The 23089-nt window shown below is 45.5% G+C and overlaps 1 protein-coding gene across 13 annotated transcripts in view; it reads left to right on the top strand.

Annotated features, from left to right (window-relative positions):
• The window catches only part of LOC121547681 (neurexin-1a), a 558882-nt gene that overhangs the window by 310747 nt on the left and 225046 nt on the right, over positions 1–23089 (top strand). The window contains exon 1 of one of the 13 annotated variants that reach the window (XM_041859074.2): positions 16259–17547. The exons of the other annotated variants lie outside the window; for them this stretch is intronic. Coding sequence (XP_041715008.1) covers positions 17241–17547 — 307 coding nt within the window. The 5' untranslated portion in view covers positions 16259–17240. Of the gene's footprint in view, positions 1–16258; positions 17548–23089 lie in introns of those variants that run through there. 13 annotated transcript variants of the gene reach the window in all.

Here is a 23089-nt window from a genome sequence, read left to right as displayed (position 1 = left end):
GATATAGAAGCAACAGCATGAGAGAGAGAGAGAGAGAGAGAGAGAGAGAGAGAGAGAGAGAGAGAGAGAGAGAGAGAGAGAGAGAGAGAGAGAGAGAGAGAGCGAGAGAGAGAGAGAGATGCTTTGTCGTATGTTTGTACCCCAGTAGCTGTGTGTGACATGATGTGACGTGTCTCGTTGTGCGTGTGTTATGATACATAGTGTGTGTGTGTATTTAGTGTTTGCTTCCTGCGTCTCTCAGTGCATATAATGCCTTATCTCTGAGTGATTAAGCTGTGTTTATTTATGTATGAATTGTGTCAGCTTCAGTAAAGATTATCATCATTAGCATTACACTACTGTAGCTAGCTATTGTGATGTCACGAGAGGCTACACAGCTTTCAGCGGGATTGCTCAAGTAGTGCAAGGAGACCAGGTTCAACCAAAACAAGGATTTTATTAAAGGTTTTGGGAAACTAACGAAAGTATAACACAATACTGTTCTCTGGTGGCTCTTAAGGGTTAACAGTTCAGGGATGTCTCTTCCACATCCAAAATCATAACTCTCCCTCGCTCAAATAACTTTTCCCCAGTCTTACTGTCTTCCACGTTGCAGCTAGTGGCCAACCCAGCAAAACGTCCTTCCAAATGTCCCACACGTATTTCCACCGGTGCATATATCCAAAGGTGAGTATTTCCCCAAAGGTAAGTATCTCCAAATCCTTATATTCCTCCTGGAAGTGGACGTGCAGCACTCTTGTCCTCCAGAGAGCCCAGCCTGGAGACCGTGTCTCTTCCCTTCAACAAACCTTCAGCTCATCAGCTCCTGATTGGTTTCAGCTGCGTGGGAAGATTGGCCATAGAGGGTTGGAGTTCCCGACCATACCAGCAGATGGAGCCATAGCTGTCTGGGTTTGCAGCCATCTCAGGGGGATGTAACGTCCCTCCAGGACACAGCCTCTCGTGACATCACACATCCCCCTCCTCGGGACCGACGTCCTCGTCGGGGTAAAGGCAGCGAAGAAGGCATCACGCCGGGAGAGGGCGTCCGCATTGCCGTGGTGCTTGCCAGCCCTGTGGACAACAGAAAAGTTAAACGGTTGCAAGCTCAAAACCATCTGGTTACTCTACTGTTTGATTCCTTGTTCTTGGCCATCCACTGCAGAGGGGCGTGATCAGATACCACCATGAAACGTCGGCCCAGGAGATAGAACCGAAGGGACTCCAGGGCCCAGACTACAGCCAGACATTCTTTCTCCACCGTTGAATAGTTCTTCTCTCTTGGAAGTAACTTTCTGCTTAGGTAGAGAATGGGATGTTCTTCACCGTCATGTGCCTGGGTGAGGACAGCACCCAGACCCACCTCCGAAGCATCCGCTTGGACAATGAATTCCCTTCTTGAAGTCTGGTGCCACCAGGATCGGACTGGAGCAGAGTGCTCGCTTCAGGTTGAGGAAAGCCGCCTCCGCCGCAGGGTTCCACTTCACCATTCGTGAGTGGCGTTTGGTCGTCAGCTCCGTCAACGGTGCAGCTATGGTAGCAAAATCTGCAATAAAGCGTCTATAGTAGCCAGCGAGGCCCAAAAATGACCTTACTTGCTTCTTGTTGATGGGCTGCGCCAGTCCTGTATGGCCCGCAGTTTGGCTTCCTGTGGTTTGACCAACCCCCGCCCAATGGTGTACCCCAGGTAGTTTGTCTCACTGAAGGCCACCTTGCACTTCTTCGGGTTTGCCGTGAGCCCTGCTTCCTGAGCGAATCCAGCACCGCTTGTACCCGGGGTAGGTGGCTGGCCCAATCCTGACTTTGTATAACAACATCATCCAAATAAGCCGCTGCGTGCCTCTTGTGGGGCGCAAGGACTCGATCCATCAGGCGTTGGAACGTGGCAGGTGCCCCGTGGAGACCAAACGGAAGTCGGGTATACTGGTAGAGCCCCTCCGGGTGGCAAAGGCTGTCTTCTCCTTAGACGCCGGGGTCAAGGGCACCTGCCAGTAGCCTTTTGTGAGATCAAGAGTGGTTAGGAAACGAGCATGCCCCAAGGAGTCTATTAAATCATCGACACGAGGCATTGGGTATGCATCAAATTCAGACACTTCATTCAACTTTCGATAGTCATTACAAAATCGTACTGAACCGTCTGGCTTGGGAACTAGTACGATGGGACTTGCCCAGGCACTGTGGGACTCTTCGATTACTCCCAACTCCCGCATCTTCCTTACCTCCTTCTGTATAACCACTTTACGAGCCTCTGGCACGCGGTGCAGGCGCTGGTTTACCGTTCGGCCAGGCATGGTGCGGATCTCATGTTGGACCACTTCTGTGTGACCGGGAAGGGAGGAGAAGACATCCTGGTTCTGCTCCACGAGTTCCAGGGCCATCTGTCGTTGATGTGGGGACAGATTTGGACCCAGCTGAACCTCTTCTCGCGCCGGTTCCTGGGTCTCTGTGGGGGTAGAGAGCTGAACAGCGCCTCTCTGGCGTGCCACTTCTTTAAAAGGTTAACATGATAAATCTGCTCAGTTTTCCTTTTATCTGGTTGCCTCACCTTGTAGTTTACTTCTCCCATGCGTTCAATGACCTCATATGGTCCTTGCCAGGTTGCCAGGAATTTGCACTCAACGGTTGGCACCAGGACCAGTACTCTGTCCCCCGGCTTAAACTCCCTGGGTTGAGCAGATCTGTTGTAGGAGGCTTGCTGTTGCCGCTGACTGGCCTCCAGGTGTTCCCGCATCATGGGATAGATGGCCTTCATTCTCTCCCTCATAGCCCCTACATGGTCGATCAGTGTCCGCTGTTGGCATGGCTGCTCCTCCCAGGCCTCCTTGGCGATGTCGAGCAGTCCTCTGGGTCTGTAGGAAAGCAAGAGCTCAAAGGGTGAAAAACCAGTAGAAGACTGAGGTACCTCTCTCACCGCAAATAATATGTATGGTAACAGCTGATCCCAGTTGCGCCCATCTTCCCCTACCGCTTTCCGCAGCATGGATTTTAGTGTTTTGTTAAAACGTTCGACTAGGCCATCTGTCTGGGGGTGGTAGACCGAGGTTCTCAGCTGTTTGATTTTCAGTAAAGCACAGAGTTCTTTCATCACCCTGGACATGAATGGAGTCCCTTGGTCCGTCAATATCTCTTTTGGGATTCCCAGACTAGTTGAGAGACGGAACAGCTCCTTGGCGATTTGTCTGGATGTAGCCTTCCTCAGCGGAATGGCCTCCGGGTACCGGGACGCATAGTCCAGAATGACCAGAATGTATTGATGTCCCCTGGCACTTTTCGGTAAGGGGCCCGACTATGTCTAATCCAATCCTCTCAAAAGGAGTTTCGATAATGGGCAAGGGAATGAGCGGGTTTCTATATGTGGGCTTTGGCGCAACCTGCTGACACTCAGGGCAACTACGGCAGTAGTTCTCTATCTCTTTGTGTACTCCTGGCCAAAAGAAACGTTGCATGATTCTTTCCTTAGTCTTCTCTACCCCCAAGTGGGCCCCTAGCGGGTGTGTGTGGGCTAGGTTGAGTACTGTGGCCCGATAGGGCTGTGGCACGAGGAGCTGTTCATGCACTTCCTCATTTTTCTTGACTATCTGATATACTAACCCCCGGTTTACTGCGAAATGGGGGTAAGTAGGGGTTGTCTTATCACCTACCACTACACCTTCTAATACCTGCACATTTCTTAAGGCATTTGCAAGAGTAGGATCTTGTAATTGAGCCGTACCATACTGGCCTGTGAGAGGGGGAAGCTCTTGGGTGCCTGGGACGTCTTCTTCACTGGAGAACGGAGCACTTTCCTGGGCTGCGTTCTCTTCTCCCGTATCCGGACCAGTCTCGGTGTCGGTCTGGGCACCTGCCATCCCTATCAGAGCCCGGGCGGGAGTGAGTAACTCGGAGGATTGCACCGGAGCCTTCCCAGGATGAGTCTTGCCTCTCCGTTTCCGAGGTACTCGGGTTATCCTCTCCTGAGACTCTCTCCAGAGTGGGTAAAAGGCGGGGGCAGTCTCGTCCAATTAGGACAGGGACGGGGAGGGAATCAACCACCCCCCGCCGTCGTGTGTATGGTTCCCCGTGTGCTGGTCATTGTAAGTTCAGTAATGGGGTATTCTCTGGTGTCCCCATGGACACAGGAAACTGGGAGGACTTTCCCCGGGGGTCAGACACGTTGGGCCCACCAAATCCTTACGCACCAGGGTGGCCCGGCTACCAGAATCCAGTAAGGCCTCCACATCATGGTGATTCACAGTTACCGGGCAGGTGGGGGGTCGATCTGGGCCGCCATCTACGACTCCCAAGAGCGAGGCAACACGGTGTGTGGGTGCTGAGCTGGAGGACTCCGCAGTGGGCATAGGTTCATCGGCTGGTTTCCCACACTGCCAGGAGATATGTCCCATCTCCCCACACCGGTAACACTGTCGAGTTTCCCCCTCCTGGTGTACTCTTCTTGGACCCGCCTGGTTTCTGGCTCCCCCTGGAGCCGGGATAAGTCCTGACGTGGCTGGGTTCGAGACCTTGGGGTCCTTTGGACGGGTTCTTCCCATTTGTGGTGGGGCCGCACTCCTGGGGTCTTTTCGGGAAGCATTCAGCATCTCCGCTGTGGCCTGGTACTTTTCCACAGCTTCCACGGTCAGATCAGCCGTGGTCAAGGCCTGTTGACTGATGAACCGTTTTGCCTCATAAGGCAGGGCGCGTAGGTAACGATCCACCACAACGGCCTCCACCACCGCCGCTGCTGTATTCCTCTGCGGATCCAGCCATTTCCTTGCGATTCGGACAAGTTCATGCATCTGCGCCCGAGGAGGTTGGTCTGGTTGGAAGGTCCAGCTGTGAAAGCGCTGGGCCATACCAAACTTTGTGAGTCCATATCTGCTGAGGATCTCAGACTTCAGGGCATCATAGTCAGTAACCTGGTCAGGGCCCAGGTCCCGGACAGCATTCAGCGATTCCCCGGTTAGAAAGGGGGCTAACAGACCAACCCACTGTTGCTTGGGCCAGGCTTCCCTAGTGGCCGTGGCCTCAAATGCATGCAGGTATGCCTCAATGTCATCGGTAGCTCCCATCTTAGATATAAAGTCACTTGCCTTTATTGGGCGGGTATTTTGGACCACCCTCTGTCTCTGCAACTGCAATTCCTCTGCCTTCAGAAGGTTGGCTTTCTTTTGCTCCTCCAAGAGAGCCACGTTTGCTTGCATCTGGGCTTGCTGGCCAGCAACAAGGGCTTTCAATATGTCCTCCATTTCCGTCGGCGGGGAGCCTACGGCCAACTTGAAAAACTGGGTGATCAAACCTTCGGTATCCTCCTCTGACATGCACTATTAACGCTTGAGCGTGCCTGTATTCTCCACCATCTGTGATGTCACGAGAGGCTACACAGCTTTCAGCGGGATTGCTCAAGTAGTGCAAGGAGACCAGGTTCAACCAAAACAAGGATTTTATTAAAGGTTTTGGGAAACTAACGAAAGTATAACACAATACTGTTCTCTGGTGGCTCTTAAGGGTTAACAGTTCAGGGATGTCTCTTCCACATCCAAAATCATAACTCTCCCCTCGCTCAAATAACTTTTCCCCAGTCTTACTGTCTTCCACGTTGCAGCTAGTGGCCAACCCAGCAAAACGTCCTTCCAAATGTCCCACACGTATTTCCACCGGTGCATATATCCAAAGGTGAGTATTTCCCCAAAGGTAAGTATCTCCAAATCCTTATATTCCTCCTGGAAGTGGACGTGCAGCACTCTTGTCCTCCAGAGAGCCCAGCCTGGAGACCGTGTCTCTTCCCTTCAACAAACCTTCAGCTCATCAGCTCCTGATTGGTTTCAGCTGCGTGGGAAGATTGGCCATAGAGGGTTGGAGTTCCCGACCATACCAGCAGATGGAGCCATAGCTGTCTGGGTTTGCAGCCATCTCAGGGGGATGTAACGTCCCTCCAGGACACAGCCTCTCGTGACATCACACTATATTCCTCCATCTCTCGCTAGTGTGTGTAGACTGTAGTGCAGCGTGTTTGAATAAGGTTCAACATGTCTCATATTTTCGACTGCTTCTCTGTTGTGTGGAGAGCTGTGTTTTAGTCACCGCCGTCCATGGTGTTGAAAAATCTGATCGCTGCTTTTTTACTTGCTGTCTACGTTAGACCTTCCACACATGTATATGGCAGTATTTACACAGGCAGCCCAATTCTGATATTTTGCCCAATTCAATTGGTAAAAATACCAATAATTAGGCAAATTATCAGAATTGTGCTGGCTTTGTAAACGCAGCCTAAATCACCACAAAAGTATCTGTAAATGGCAACAGTGACTCATGACGCTCCGTAGATTAGAGTTTTATTTTTTTTCACTAAGCTTGTACAAAATACACCATCCCTGAACAGCCAATCTGGGATTTGATCTCATGTCAACAAAGACACCTTATGCTCTTTAGAGTGAAAGGGATACATTTATTGGACAGGATTTTGTCACCAGTTAAATATTCATCCATCTATTGGTAGTGTGTGTAGACTGTAGACCTTGTTTGAATGACTCAACAATGACTCCAGGACTGCCTTGCTACCAAGTTCCCATATGTTGCATTTGTTTACACATCCGTAGGGTCTCCCATATCCACTGGCAGATGCTGATCATATGACTCTGTACTCAGTGTGATCATGCATGACATTATACATCTAACCACTGTTTTCCTCTTCCAGTTACTTCCCACCTGGATATACATTCATCATCACCCCAGTCAGCCAGGTTAAAACCCCCAGAGAGGGATGCCCCTCTTGGGCACACGTTCCCTGGGGCTTGGAGTGGTGGAGGTGGTGGTGGTTAGGATGATTGCCCCAACACACAAGTGTCCCCACAGCACAGTGCGGTGCAGGTGTGCCTGTGTCACGGATGACTTGTCATGAATGGATGGTTGTGCCTACCCTTCAGTGCCCACAAGTGTCATCTGCTGTGTGAGCAATGGCATTTTTCTCTATAACTAACCGCAGATGTGTGTTGCAGTTCTTAGAAATATGGTGCTTTGAAATTTGCCGCTTGGTCGCTCTGTAGAAAGGGAATATAATTCTGTCACGAGAATTTTTTGTTATCTCAATGGTTGAAGTCAACTACTTCTTAAATCTCTGAATAATTCCCAAAAGGTTGTAAATCTCTTAGTTTAAATAAATTAAACAAAGACTCAATCCTGCAATGGTCAGCATATTTATTCATGAGAGCGCTCTGAAACAAAATGGTCGTACAATATTTTTATACGCACACGACAGAGGAAAAATCCCACCCCCACATACACACACACACACAGACATACATGTTCTTATCATAGGCTGCATTCCTTAGTTATCGCCTCCTCACAATATCCGGCAAGCCTTTCACTCCCCTTTCCTTGTGTGTTTTGGGAACCAGTCTATACTCTTGCTGGGATATAAACACATTTGATTAATTCTCTAAGCTCTAGTCTACTAATTAGTCAAACATTATTAGTTTAACTGAGGGTGTGACATTTTAGTCATATCTCACTCACACATTTCTTTATCAAATTCCCTACAGTATCTCTCTATATCTCCCTCTCTCACTCTCTCTCTCTCTCTCTCTCTCTCTCTCTCTCTCTCTCTCTCTCTCTCTCTCTCTCTCTCTCTCTCTCTCTCTCTCTCTCTCTCTCTCTCTCTCTCTCTCTCTCTCTCTCTCTCTCTCTCTCTCTCTCTCTCTCTCTCTCTCTCTCTCTATCTCTCTCTATCTCTCTCTCTCTCTATTTCTCTCTCTCTCTCTCTCTCTCTCTCTCTCTCTCTCTCTCTCTCTCTCTCTCGCTGTCTCTCTCTCTCTCTCTCTCTCTCTCTCTCTCTCTCTCTCTCTCTCGCTCTCTCACTGTCTCTCTCTCTCTCCCTCTCTCTCTCTCTCTCTTTCTCTCTCTCTCTCTCTCTCTCTCTCTCTCTCTCTCTCTCTCTCTCTCTCTCTCTCTCTCTCTCTCACTGTCTCTCTCTCTCTCCCTCTCTCTCTCTCTCTCTCTCGCTCTCTCTCTCTCTCTCTCTCTCTCTCTCTCTCTCGCTATCTCTCTCGCTCTCGCTCTCTCTCTGTCTGTCTCTCTATGTCTGTTTAGTTTAGTTTATCAGGATCCCCATTAGTTACTGCATATGCAGAAGTTCCTGGGGTCCACATAACATGTACAAGTACATGACAATGCACAGAACAGTTATAGACAAGAACAACATAAGATATTACATTAAATTCTAAATAAAACATTTAATATAATTAAGCAATAAGGCCCTAGGGTGTGTGGTATATGGCCAATATTCCACGGCTAAGGGCCGTTCTTACGCACAACGCAACGTGGAGTGGCTGGACATAGTCCTTAGCCGTAGTATATTGGCCATATACCACAAACCCCTGAGGTGCCTTATTGCTATTATAAACTGGTTACCAACGTAATTAGAGCATTAAAAATAAATGTTTTGTCATACCCGTGGTATACGGTCAGATATACCACAGCTGTCAGTCAATCAGCATTCAGGGCTCGAACCAACCAGTTTATAATAATGAGTGTACAAAACATTATGACCACCTGTCTTTCCATGACATTGACTGACCAAGTGAATCCAGGTGAAAGCTATGATCCCTTATTGGTTTCACTTGTTAAATCCACTTCAATCAGTGTAGATGAAGGGGAGGAGACAGGTTAAATAAGGATTTTTAAGCCTTGAGACAATTAATACATGGATTGTGTATGTGTGCCATTCAGAGGGTGAATGGGAGAGACAAAACATTTAAGTGCCTTTGAATGGGGTCTGGTAGTACTGTAGGTGCCAGGCGCACAGGTTTGTGTCAAGAACTGCAACGCTGCTGGGTTTTTCACACTCAACAGTTTCCCGTGTGTATCAAAAATGGTCCACCACCCAAAGGACATCCAGCCAACTTGACACAACTGTGGGAAGCATTGGAGTCAACATGGGCCAGCATCCCTGTGGAACGCTTTCGACACCTTCTAGAGTCCATGCCCCGACTAATTGAGGCTGTTCTGAGGGCAGAAGGTGTGGGGGGGGTGTTCTTAATGTTTTGTACACTCAGTGTATATTGGAAAGACAGCAAGAGACATTTTATTTTGTACTATTTACACACTATTCATATATACAGTACATATTCATATTCTTATATACAGCACAGTTCAATTAGATCTTTAGAAAGAGGCAAGAAATATGTTTTTTTATCTGTTTTTTAAAGCTAAACTTGCTTTTTGCCTGAGTAACCTGTGGTGGCAGAGAGTTCCATTATGACATGGCTCTATACATAACTGAGCGACACATTACATCTGTTTTTGGTTTGGGTACCTCTCTCTCTCTCTCTCTCTCTCTCTCTCTCTCTCTCTCTCTCTCTCTCTCTCTCTCTCTCTCTCTCTCTCTCTCCCTCTCTCTCTCTCTCTCAATTCAATTTCAATTTAAGGGCTTTATTGGCATGGGAAACGTGTGTTAACATTGCCAAAGCAAGTGAAGTAGATAGTAAACAAAAGTGAAATAAACAATAAATATTAACAGTAAACATTACACTCAGAAGTTTCAAAAGAATAAAGACATTTCAAATGTCATATTATGTATATATACAGTGTTGTAACAATGTGCAAATAGTTAAAGTACAAATGGGAAAATAAATAAACATAAATATGGATTGTATTTACAATGGTGTTTGTTCTTCACTGGTTGCCCTTTTCTTGTGGCAACAGGTCACAAATCTTGCAGCTGTGATGGCACACTGTGGTTTTTCACCCAGTAGATAAGGGAGTTTATCAAAATTGGGTTTGTTTTCGAATTCTTTGTGGATCGCTGTAATCTTAGGGAAATATGTGTCTCTAATATGGTCATACATTTGGCAGGAGGTTAGGAAGTGCAGCTCAGTTTCCACCTCATTTTGTGGGCAGTGTGCACATAGCCTGTCTTCTCTTGAGAGCCAGGTCTGCCTACGGCGGCCTTTCTCAATAGCAAGGCTATGCTCACTGAGTCTGTACATAGTCAAAGCTTTCCTTAAGTTTGGGTCAGTCACAGTGGTCAGGTATTCTGCCACTGTGTACTCTCTGTTTAGGGCCAAATAGCATTCTAGTTTGCTCTGTTTTTTTGTTTGTTCTTTCCAATGTGTCAAGTAATTCTTTTTTTGTTTTCTCATGATTTGGTTGGGTCAAATTGGGTTGTTGTTGTTGTCCTGGGGCTCTGTGGGGTCTGTTTGTGTTTGTGAACAGAGCCCCAGGACAAGCTTACTTAGGGGACTCTTCTCCAAGTTCATCTCTCTGTAGGTGATGACTTTGTTATGGAAGGTTTGGGAATAGCTTCCTTTTAAGTGGTTATAGAATTTAACGTCTCTTTTCTGGATTTTGATAATTAGCGGGTATTGGCCTAATTCTGCTCTGCATGCATTATTTGGTGTTTTACGTTGTACACGGAGGATGTTTTTGCAGAATTCTGCATGCAGAGTCTCAATTTGGAGTTTGTCCCATTTTGTGAATTCTTGGTTGGTGAGCGGACCCCAGACCTCAGAACCATAAAGGGCAATGGGTTCTATAACTGATTCAAGTATTTTTAGCCAGATCCTAATTGGTATGTCAAATTTTATGTTCCTTTTGATGGCATATAAGGCCCTTCTTGCCTTGTCTCTCAGATCGTTCACAGCTTTGTGGAAGTTACCTGTGGCGCTGATGTTTAGGCCGAGGTATGTATAGTTTTTTGTGTGCTCTAGGGCAACGGTGTCTAGATGGAATTTGTATTTGTGGTCCTGGCAACTGGACCTTTTTTGGAACACCATTATTTTTGTCTTACTGAGATTTACTGTCAGGGCCCAGGTCTGACAGAACCTGTGCAGAAGATCTAGGTGCTGCTGTAGGCCCTCCTTGGTTGGTGACAGAAGCACCAGATCATCAGCAAACAGAACACATTTGACTTCAGATTCTACTAGGGTATGGCCGGGTGCTGCAGACTGTTATAGTGCCCTCGCCAATTCGTTGATAAAAATGTTGAAGAGGGTGGGGCTTAAACTGCATCCCTGTCTCACCCCACAGCCCTGTGGAAAGAAATGTGTGTGTTTTTTGCCAATTTTAACCGCACACTTGTTGTTTGTGTACATGGATTTTATAATGTCGTATGTTTTTCCCCCAAACCCACTTTCCATCAATTTGTATAGCAGACCCTCATGCCAAATTGAGTCAAAAGCTTTTTTGAAATCAACAAAGCATGAGAAGACTTTGCCTTTGTTTTGGTTTGTTTGTTTGTCAATTAGGGTGTGCAGGGTGAATACGTGGTCTGTCGTACGGTAATTTGTTAAAAAGCCAATTTGACATTTGCTCAGTACATTGTTTTCAATGAGGAAATGAAGTAGTCTGCTGTTAATGATAATGCAGAGGATTTCCCAAGGTTGCTGTTGACGCATATTCCATGGTAGTTATTGGGGTCTAATTTGTCTCCACTTTTGTGGATTGGGGTGATCAGTCCTTGATTCCAAATATTGGGGAAGATGCCAGAGCTAAGGATGATGTTAAAGAGTTTAAGTATAGCTAATTGAAATTTGTGGTCTGTATATTTTATCATTTCATTGAGGATACCATCAACACCACAGGACTTTTTGGGTTGGAGGGTTTGTATTTTGTCCTGTAGTTCATTCAATGTAATTGGAGAATCCAGTGGGTTCTGGTAGTCTTTAATAGTTGATTCTAAGATTTTCATTTGATCATGTATATTTTTTTGTTGTTTGTTCTCTGTGATAGGGCCAAAAAGATTGGAGAAGTGGTTTACCCATACATCTCCGTTTTGGATAGATAGCTCTTCGTTTTGTTGTTTGTTTAGTGTTTTCCAATTTTCCCAGAAGTGGTTAGAGTCTATGGGTTCTTCAATTACATTGAGCTGATTTCTGACATGCTGTTCCTTCTTTTTCCGTAGTGTATTTCTGTATTGTTTTAGTGATTCACCATAGTGAAGGCGTAGTCTCAGGTTTTCTGGGTCTCTATGTTTTTGGTTGGATAGGTTTCTCAATTTCTTTCTTAGGTTTTTGCATTCTTCATCAAACCATTTATCACTGTTATTACTTTTCTTTGGTTTTCTGTTAGAGATTTTTTAGATTTGATAGGGAAGCTGAGAGGTCAAATATACTGTTTAGGTTTTCTACTGCCAGGTTTACACCTTCACTATTACAGTGGAACGTTTTGTCCAGGAAGTTGTCTAGAATGGATTGAATTTGTTGTTTCCTAATTGTTTTTTGGTAGGTTTCAACACTACTTTCCTTCCATCTATAGCATGTCTTAATATTATTCAGTTCCTTTGGCTTTGATGCCTCATGATTGAGTATTGCTCTGTTCAAGTAGACTGTGATTTTGCTGTGGTCTGATAGGGGTGTCAGTGGGCTGACTGTGAACGCTCTGAGAGACTCTGGGTTGAGGTCAGTGATAAAGTAGTCTACAGTACTACTGCCAAGAGATGAGCTATAGGTGTACCTACCATAGAAGTCCCCTCGAAGCCTACCATTGACTATGTACATATCCAGTGTGCGACAGAGCTGCAGGAGTCGTGACCCGTTTTTGTTTGTTATGTTGTCGTAGTTGTGCCTAGGGGGGCATATGGGGGAGGGAATGCTGTCACCTCCAGGTAGGTGAATGTCCCCCTGTGTGCTGAGGGTGTCAGGTTCTTGTCCAGTTCTGGCATTTAGGTCGCCACAGACTAGTACATGTCCCTGGGTCTGGAAATGATTGATTTCCCCCTCCAGGATGGAGAAACTGTCTTCATTAAAGTATGGGGATTCTAGTGGGGGGATATAGGTAGCACACAGGAGGACATTTTTCTCAGTTGAGATAATTTCCTTTAGAATTTCTAACCAAATGTAAAATGTTCCTGTTTTGATTAATTTAATAGAGTGAGTTAGGTCTGCTCTATACCAAATTAGCATACCCCCTGAGTCCCTTCCCTGTTTCACACCTGGTAGTTTGGTGGATGGGACTACCAGCTCTCTGTAACCTAGAGGGCAACCAGTGGGTCCGTCTCCTCTATACCATGTTTCTTGTAGGATGACAATGTCTCTATTTCCGATTTCTTTGGTGAAGTCCAGATTCCTGCTCTTTAGGCTCTCTCTCTCTCTATCCTCTCTCCCCCACCCTCTCTCTCTCTCCTCTCTCCCCCACCCCCCTCTCTCTCTCTATCTCTCTCTCTCTCTTTCTCTCTCATCCCCTCTCCCTCTAATGAACCAGACTGAAGTCTTTCCATGGTTGTGATATAAAGTGCTGCCTGAAAGCTCTTCTCTTGATTTAAAGGCCCTGCTGGTCAGTCAGTTAAACCCACACCACCCACCTCCTACTCTATGCCTCCTCTCCCTCTCCTCTCCTCCTCTCCCCTCTATCTCCACCTCCACCTCTCCACTCCTCCACGCTCCTCTCATCATCGCACTGTATTGCGTCTGCACTCCTCTGTCTTAGAGGTGCTTAACTGGGACTTGTTCTCTCTCTCTCTCATTCTCTCTTTCTTTCCACTCCCTCGCTCTCTCTCTCTCCGAGGAGAGTATTACACACCTAGTAGAAATTCCATCTGTGCTATCCATCACTTGGTTTGGAGGTTAAACACCCAACAGTATCTGTGCTTGGCTGGAGCTTTTCATTCTTTTTTCCTTCCTTTCCTCAACCTGGCTCTGTTAATTTTTTCCTGGGGATTATAAACAAAGGACAGGAGAAAGGGAACAACTGTACCTGCAGAGAAATACAAATATACTGTTGAAAACTAAAGGGATAGTCAATGAAGAGAGATAAAAATAGGTGTTTTTTTAACATTTCATAGTACACATGCACAGGTGCCGAGTACAAAGTTAAAAGCTATTTCACAAAACCAATTTCCTTCGTTTCCCACCACAGCTTGTGTGACGTCATACACCAAGGCAGCAGCTGTGCTCTGTCGTTCCGTTGTCAAGGCCACACATGGCTACAGTGGGACTACTTTTGGGACCAGGTGGTGGGATATGTAGGGGTGACAGGGCTTTAACCTCTCTCTCTCTCTCTCTCTCTCTCTCTCTCTCTCTCTCTCTCTCTCTCTCTCTCTCTCTCTCTCTCTCTCTCTCTCTCTCTCTCTCTCTCTCTCTCTCTCTCTCTCTCTCTCTCTCTCTCTCTCTCTCTCTCTCTCTCTATATCTATCTCTATCTCTATCTCTATCTCTATCTCTATCTCTATCTCTATCTCTATCTCTATCTCTATCTCTCTATACAGTATATCCTCCCTCCTTCCTCTGCTCTCTGTGAAAGAGTAAACACAGTACACACACCTCCATAGTCACCTGCCCCCTCCTGTTTATCTCTCTTTCCCCAGTTTCATTAGAGGTTCCCTGGAGCGAGAACTGGTGCTGGTCTGACAGTTACTGACATACTATTGTACTGCTTATCCCCTCACAGAGAGATAGGCTGCGTGCCAAATGGCACCATATTTCCTTTATAGTGTACTACTTTTGACCAGGGCTCATAGGCCAGAGGGTGCCATTTGGGACACGCCATAGAGAATGATAGAAGCCTCTAGTGGCCAAAAGGCCGTATTAGCATGGGCAGCGCCATTGAGGGCTTCCACCATTTTAATGTAGTCAACTGGGTGGGACTTCCAACTTCATTGGCTGATCCCTCCTGGTGACCCTGTTGGAGTCATGTCAGGAGGGATCACCCAAATGTGAAGAAGAAAATGGACTACTTCAAAATGGAGATAGCATCAGTGGCGCTGCCCATGCTGTCACATATGCTATTATGGCACAGAAAGATGAGTCCTCTATCTATCGCTATGGGACACACACAGAGGTACTCTAGGAACACACCCACCTCAGCCTGAAATATTCTAACCTACACAAGCGATGTTGTTGCAGTACTGCTATACTGCCACATGGTGGTATCCATGTAACAAGTAACGGATACAAAACCTGGCCTAGGTATAGTCACTATACACCTGACTGGTGATGTCATCTAGCTTCAGGGGCTGCATACTGAATCAGTTTGTGCCATTTTGTTTAGAGCACCCAATCAGACCTGAATGACGTGTGATTCACAGCAGGTATCACACTTGTTAGACACGATTTCTCACCAATTTGTTGTTGCCATGAAAAAGTTTACCTGTGAGTTGGGATTTATGGAGTCAGACTCGTGTCCTTGTGAAGCATGTGGGCCTGATAGATTGTCTTATTAGTTGTAATTATGCAGATTGCAACCATGAGAATTATTATTAAACACACACATACACACCACAACACAGATACACAAACACACACACACACACACACACACACACACACACACACACACACACAAACACTAAATTAATACTGATCATAATTAGGGTAAACAAATTCAGCAGGTGCGGCACTCATTTTCAAGGGTTGCAAATGAGGAAGGATGGAGCTCTCTCTCTTGGTGGAGGTTGTGTATAGCTGATTCAGTAGCACCAGGTGGTTACCCTATATAATGTGTTGAGAGGAAGTTCTCACTTTCTGACTTCTCACTTTCGGAGCATCTGTTGTGTTAGCAAATTCAACAGTTTCTGAAAATGTTTTTTACAATAACTTTTTTTTTTTTTACGTGTGTCCTCTTCAGAACTTTATTTGCATTTGTCCAATCCAAGTCTTTGGTTCCTTTTTCAGCATTTGCTGTGGCTTCCTATGGACAACCAAGTAGAATAAGACAAAAAATTATGGAAAAAAAACAGAAGGATGTATTATCCCTGTGTGTCTGCATGCTAAGTTGACTTTCTCTGCAACCATGAAGAGTATCAGTATCCCCTATCCTCTATCCTCTCACTGCGACCCAAGTAGATCAGCTCAGCCTCAGCAGCAGCGCCACTGTTGGGCTTTTATTCCTCTCCGGCTGTGAAAGAACACCACGCCGGTCCAAAGAGGATGTCGTCCAAACGCAATGGCCACTGTGACAACAAGACAGAGCTTGACAGAGCATCAGCCTTGAATCCCAAGAACTGAATGGGGAGCATTGAGCTGAGTCTTTAGCCTGTTTAGTTCTTTAGTTCTGGACCCACTGAGATGCATTGAGCGCAGACCACTGAGCCAGACCCTTTAAGCACAGACACTGCAGCATTGTGCAGGGGATAGAAAGAGAGAAAGAAGAAGGTAACAAGAGAAAGAGAGAAAGAGAGAGATGAAGCCCCACATCCCCTGCTTATTTTCACCCAAAAAAGGCTCTTCCTCTGCAATGCATTCTGGCTCCACTGATTCGCTGTGTGGAGCCTGGTCATTTGCATAGACCCTCTCCCTCCTGCTCCACGGCTGGCTGTCGAAGCTCCCCCCTCCTTCCTCCCTCTCTCCCTCCCTCTCTCTCTCGTCCTCTCTCTCCTCCTTCTCTTGCGCACATCTTGCTTGGAGCTGCGCTTGCTCGCTGAAGCCGTTACTGCCTGTTTCTCAGCCTGTGAGTGTGTGAGAGAGAGGTGTGTGTGGCTCCGTATACAGAGCAGCCACTCTCTCTCAGGTGCTGCCGCGTCGTTGCCTCTCCACTGGGTATTGCGGAGAGAGTAGAGGGAATATCTAGGAGCGTGGCTTGGCACACCTCGCAGGTGCAACCATTTCCGCGCCACCCTCTCGACATTGCAGCTGCTGTCAACCACCACAAGCAAATTAGAAAGCGTTACTTCGGATGCACTCAGATTCCTCTAGACATCCTCTGAAAACAGGAAGGAGAACAGGGAGGGAAAACTTGGAAGGAGGGAACATTATATTTGCTTTGATTAAGGAGAAGGTGTTGAAACTCTGTGCCTGTGATGTTTTTTTCCTCAAAATCTGAGGCTGATATTCAATGTGGATTTTCGGGAGTTGTATCATTTTTGGAGGGGAGAAAATTATGCATTTGATTCTGTGAGCTCTTCCTCGCAGAATAAGAAGTGCAAGAAAAGGAGAGAGAGAGATAGAGCGCAAGCGAAGAAGTGTGATAGGGGAATTGGAGCAGTGTGGGATTTCTCAGAAGCTGTTTGAGGAGTGTGTCCTAATTTCTTCAGTGCATATTTTTCCTCCTCTCTTTTTCTTTCCACAATGATTGATCGTACTTCTTCTATGGTTCCCTTTGTACCCTTGTGGATTTCCTAACCCACCGGAAAAAGTGCAAGAAGGCTCTCTTTTCTTTTCCCCATCGTTGTCCGTGATTATCTATTTTCTGCTGTGGATTCTCTGTGGATTTGTTGGTTGGTCGACAGTGTGAGTGTCTTGGGTTTTGTTAGTGGCAAGAGAACGTTGTGTTGGCAGGGTGCTAAGGGGACTATGGGCCGTTGGGCTCATCACTAAGGTCCAAAACCTTCATCCTCAACTCGCCTCTCTGGGAACCATGTTGGAAAGTTGGAGGACAAAGCTAGCCCCCACCCCTGGCCCCTCGAGGCCCAGGCAGGAGCCCCTCTGCTGGGGCTTGACCTCATCTCTCTGCCCTGTCTCCCCTGTCTGCCTGGTTCTCTGGATGACTGCTCTGGCCTTGGGGTGTGTGGCCGGATCTGGGCCTCACTCGGGGCCACCAGGTGGGGGCACAGGAGCAGTGGAGGGCCACCACCACATTCACCTCAACCATGGGGGCAAGCGTCACCATTCTGTGCCTATCGCCATCCACAGACCGGCTGCCGCCTTGCTAAGGGCAGGCCACAGTAAGTATCCTTTTTACTCTGACCACATTTTACATACATTTACATTTTTGTCATTTAGCAGACGCTCTTATCCAGAGCGACTTACAGGAGCAATTAGGGTTAAGTGCCTTGCTCAAGGGCACATCAACAGATTTTTCACCTAGTCGGCTCGGGGATTAGAACCAGCGACCTTTCGGTTACTGGCACAACGCTCTTAACCACTAAGCTACCTGCCGACCACCTCTGCTCTATCTGACACTAATTAGCAGAGGCTTTTCTCCAAAGCCATTTAGAGTAGTGTGTGCATACATTTTCATATGGGTGGCCCCAGCAGGAATCGAACCCATGATCCTGGCGGTGCAAGCACCATGCTCTACTAACTGAGTCACAGAGGACCACATGCCGTCACCATCTCTCTTTGGGACTAGTTTTATTTTGGACCCCTGTAGCCTCTTTCTACTTCTTACAGTCCAATTACTGGGATGAACTAGTTGTCTTTTGGAGATGGATTTTATTTATATTTTGGGCAATATATTTGGTTTTATTTGGTGCTCAGTATTTTGTTTATCACATACCACCACAGCTCATTGGATGTCGTTTTACTGTGGTCCATTGCAGCTCCTTTCACCATAATCATGTCCAGGTTCTGGGTTGAGCTACTTGTCTATTGGATACATATTTTATTTTTAATTGGCAGCAAAACATTTACATTTTACAGCTACCAGACACTGTTATCCAGAGCGACTTACATTAGCAATTAGGTTTAAATGCCTTGCTCAAGGGCACATTGACAGATTTGTGGACACCCAACGCTCTTAACTGCTTAGCTACCTGCCGCAATACAATACAATACAATGCAATAATTATATTTTACTTGCACCATTTACTGTAGCCTACCTCCTATATCCATCCCATTTTTGTATTTTGTCCCCTGGTTACACCCTCATCTGTTTCTCACCCTCTCTCTATCTCTCTTTCCAATTCTCTCTTTCTATTTCTCTCTCTCATTATTTCACTCTCTTTATATTTTTCTCTTTCTCAATATCTCCATCCCTCTCTCTCTATTTCCTTCTTTCTCTCTCTCTCTCTCTCTCTCTCTCTCTCTCTCTCTCTCTCTCTCTCTCTCTCTCTCTCTCTCTCTCTCTCTCTCTCTCTCTCTCTCTCTCTCTCTCTCTCTCTCGGACATAGCTGAGCTCCATCCCTCCATTCCTCTTTTGTCTGCCTCAGCATAGTTCCCTCCCTCCCTCAATCCCTCCCTCCTTCCCTTCCTCCATCCCTCTGTGGCGTCTCAGATTAGCCCTATCCCACTTTCCAGATGCTCCGTGATGCAGCAGCCACAGCCAGATAAGACAGGATTACAGGGTGTGTGTGGTGTTGTGTTCCCTCCTGCCCCTGGATGGCGATGGAGGGACAACGGTGCATTGGATTTAAAGCAATAGACGCATGATGCTGAGGCTTGTGTGTGTGTTTGGGGGAAATGGGTGTGTGTTTGTGTGTGTGTGTGTGTGTGTGTGTGTGTGTGTGTGTGTGTGTGTGTGTGTTTGTGTGTGTGTGTGTGTGTGAGGAGCCCTCTACCCTTTAATGGCGTTGAGATCCTTGGAGGTCCCTGCTTGTGAAAGATAGTCCATTAGATAAAATGTAATCTACAGGGAATTGCTCTTATATAAACCCCATTTCCTACTATATGTGGTCCATTGGAGTGTGTGCGTGCGTCTGTGTGTGTGTGTGTTTGCCTGACTGTGACTATGAGTGTGAATGGGAATGGAGATGCTACATTACCGATAAATGTTCTCTATTTTTAGACTAATAGCCGTGTAATTGATGTCATGAATCTCCACTGGGAGATGTGGGGAAAACCATGCTATTGTTAACCCTCTATACAGGACAGTACACATTGTGTCACATAGTCTAAGAGCCACACTGTATTACATTTATGCTGTGTGTACAGTCCAGACACACAGGATGACGTAATCCTTAGTCGCCTAACGTTGCTGTAGTGTGCACTGGATCAGTATAGGCCTGGCACTCTCCTCTGTATAATATGGTGTCATTATGAATAAACAAAAGTAACGTGAAGACAGAATGTGTCACATTCTACATTGTATACAATCCAGCGACAGTCGACTTTACACGGTGACACAATCGTTTGTTGCCTTGGATTCAGTGTAGGCATTGCATTACCCTCCTCAGTATATAGCGGTGTAACATGTTGACAAACAGGCAATGTGATAGATGCGTTTGAGTTGGCCTGGATTCTCTTTCTCTAGCTCTCTGTCTTTCTCTCTCTCTCTCTCTCTCACTCTCTCTCTCTCTCTCTCTCTCTCTCTCTCTCTCTCTCTCTCTCTCTCTCTCTCTCTCTCTCTCTCCCTTTCTTTCTCTATCTCTCTCTGTCTTTCTCTCTCAATTTCAATTTAAGGGCTTTATTGGCATGGTAAACATATGTTAACATTGCCAAAGCAAGTGAAGTAGATAGTAAACAAAAGTTAAATAAAAAATAAAAATTAATAGTAAACATTACACTCAGAAATTCAAAAAGAATAAAGGCATTTCAAATGTCATATTATGTATATATACAGTGTTGTAACAATGTGCAAATAGTTAGAGTACAAATGGGGAAATAAATACACATAAATATGGGTTGTATTTACAATGGTGTTACAATGGTGTTTGGCAACAGGTCACAAATATTGCTGCTGTGATGGCACACTGTGGTATTTCACCCAGTATATATGGGAGTTTATCAACATTTATTTTTTTATTCTTTGTTGATCTGTGTAATCTGAGGGAAATATGTGTCTCTAATATGGTCATACATTTGGCAGGAGGTTAGGAAGTGCAGCTCAGTTTCCACCTCATTTTGTGGGCAGTGTGCACATAGCCTGTCTTCTCTTGAGAGCCAGGTCTGCCAATGGCGGCCTTTCTCAATAGCAAGGCTATGCTCACTGAGTCTGTACATAGTCAAAGCTTTCCTTAAGTTTGGGTCAGTCACAGTGGTCAGCTATTCTGCCACTGTGAACTCTCAGTTTAGGGCCAAATAGCATTCTAGTTTGCTCTGTTTTTTTGTTAATTGTGTTGTTGTCCTGGGACTCTGTGGGGTCTGTTTGTGTTTGTGAACAGAGCCCCAGGACCAGCTTGCTTAGGGGACTCTTCTCCAAGTTCATGTCTTTGTAGGTGATGGCTTTGTTATGGAAGGTTTGGGAATCACTTCCTTTTAAGTGGTTATAGAATTTAACAGCTTTTTTCTGGATTTTAATAATTAGCAGGTATCGGCCTAATTCTGCTCTGCATGCATTATTTTGTGTTTTTCGTTGTAAATAGAGGTAATTCTTGCAGAATTCTGCATGCAATTTGGTGTTTGTCCCATTTTTTGAATTCTTGGTTGGTGAGCGGACCCCAGACCTCACAACCATGAAGGGCAATGGGTTCTATAACTGATTTAGCCAGATCCTAATTGGTATGTCAAATTTGATGTTACTTTTGATGGCATATAAGGCCCTTCTTGCCTTGTCTCTCACATCGTTCACAGCTTTGTGGAAGTTACCTGTGGCGCTGATGTTTAGGCAGAGGTATTTATCATTTTTTTTGTGTGCTCTAGGGCAACGGCGTCTAGATGGAATTTGTATTTGTGATCCTGGCAACTGGACCTTTTTTGGAACACCATTATTTTTGTCTTACTGACATTTACTGTCAGGGCCCAGGTCTGACAGAATCTGTGCAGAAGATCTAGGTGCTGCTGTATGCCATCCTTGGTTTGTGACAGAAACACCAGATCATCAGTGAACAGTAGACATTTGACTTCAGATTCTAGTAGGGTGAGGCTGGGTGCTGCAGACTGTTCTAGTACCCTCGCCAATTCGTTGATAAAAATGTTGAAGAGGGTGGGGCTTAAACTGCATCCCTGTCTCACCCCACGGGCCCTGTGGAAAGAAATGTGTGTGTTTTTTACCGCACACTTGTTGTTTATGTACATGGATTTTATAATGTCGTATGTTTTTCCCACAACACCACTTTTCATCAATTTGTATAGCAGACCCTCATGCCAAATTGAGCCAAAAGCTTTTTTGAAATCAACAAAGCATGAGAAGACTTTGCCTTTGTTTTGTTTTGTTTATTTGTCAATTAGGGTGTGCAGAGTGTATACATGGTCTGTCGTACGGTAATTTGGTAAAAAGCCTATTTGACATTTGCTCAGTACATTGTTTTCACTGAGGAAATGAACTAGTCTGCTGTTAATGATAATGCAGAGGATTTTTCCAAGGTTGCTGTTGACGCATATCCTATGGTAGTTATTTGGGTCTAATTTGTCTCCACTTTTGTGGATTGGGGTGATCAGTCCTTGGTTCCACATTTTGGGGAAGATGCCAGAGATAAGGAAGATGTTAAAGAGTTGAAGTATAGCCAATTGTAATTTGTGGTCTGTATATTTTATCATTTCATTGAGGATACCATTAACACCACAGGACTTTATGGGTTGGAGGGTTTGTATTTTGTCCTGTAGTTCATTCAATGTAATTGGAGAATCCAGTGGGTTCTGGTAGTCTTTAATTGTTGATTCTAAGATATGCATTTGATCATGTATATTTTTTTGCTGTTTGTTCTTTGTTATAGGGCCAAAAAGATTGGAGAAGTGGTTTACCCATGCATCTCCGTTTTGGATAGATAGCTCTTCGTGTTGTTGTTTGATTAGTGTTTTCCAATTTTCCCAGAAGTGGTTAGAGTCTATGGATTCTTCAGTTACATTGAGCTGATTTCTGACATGCTGTTCCTTCTTTTTCTGTAGTGTATTTCTGTATTGTTTTAGTGATTCACCATAGTGAAGATGTAGGCTCAGGTTTTTTGGGTCTCTATGTTTTTGGTTGGATAGGTTTCTCAATTTCTTTCTTAGGTTTTTGCATTCTTCATCAAACCATTTGTCACTGTTGTTACCTTTCTTCGGTTTTCTGTTAGAGATTTTTTTAGATTTTATAGGGATACTGAGAGGTCAAATATACTGTTTAGGTTTTCTACTGCCAAGTTTATACCTTCACTATTACAGTGAAATGTTTTGTCCAGGAAGTTGTCTAAAAAGGATTGAATTTGTTGTTGCCTAATAGTTTTTTGGTAGGTTTCCACACTACCTTCCTTCCATTTACAGTACAGCATTTTTTAATATTATTCAGTTCCTTTGGCTTTGATGCCTCATGATTGAGTATTGCTCTGTTCAAGTAGACTGTGATTTTGCTGTGGTCTGATAGGGGTGTCAGTGGGCTGACTGTGAATGCTCTGAGAGACTCTGGGTTGAGGTCAGTGATAAAGTAGTCTACAGTACTACTGCCAAGAGATGAGCTATAGGTGTACCTACCATAGGAGTCCCCTCGAAGCCTACCATTGACTATGTACATATCCAGCGTGCGACAGAGCTGCAGGAGTTCTGACCCGTTTTTGTTGGTTATGTTGTCGTAGTTGTGCCTAGGGGGGCATATGGGGGAGGGAATGCTGCCACCTCCAAGTTGGTGTTTTTCCCCCTGTGTGCTGAGGGTGTCAGGTTCTTGTCCAGTTCTGGCATTTAGGTCTCCACAGACTA

Source organism: Coregonus clupeaformis, chromosome 31 (assembly GCF_020615455.1).
Source record: "Coregonus clupeaformis isolate EN_2021a chromosome 31, ASM2061545v1, whole genome shotgun sequence".
Taxonomy (NCBI): domain Eukaryota; kingdom Metazoa; phylum Chordata; class Actinopteri; order Salmoniformes; family Salmonidae; genus Coregonus; species Coregonus clupeaformis.
This window is presented reverse-complemented; position numbering and strand designations above follow the sequence as displayed.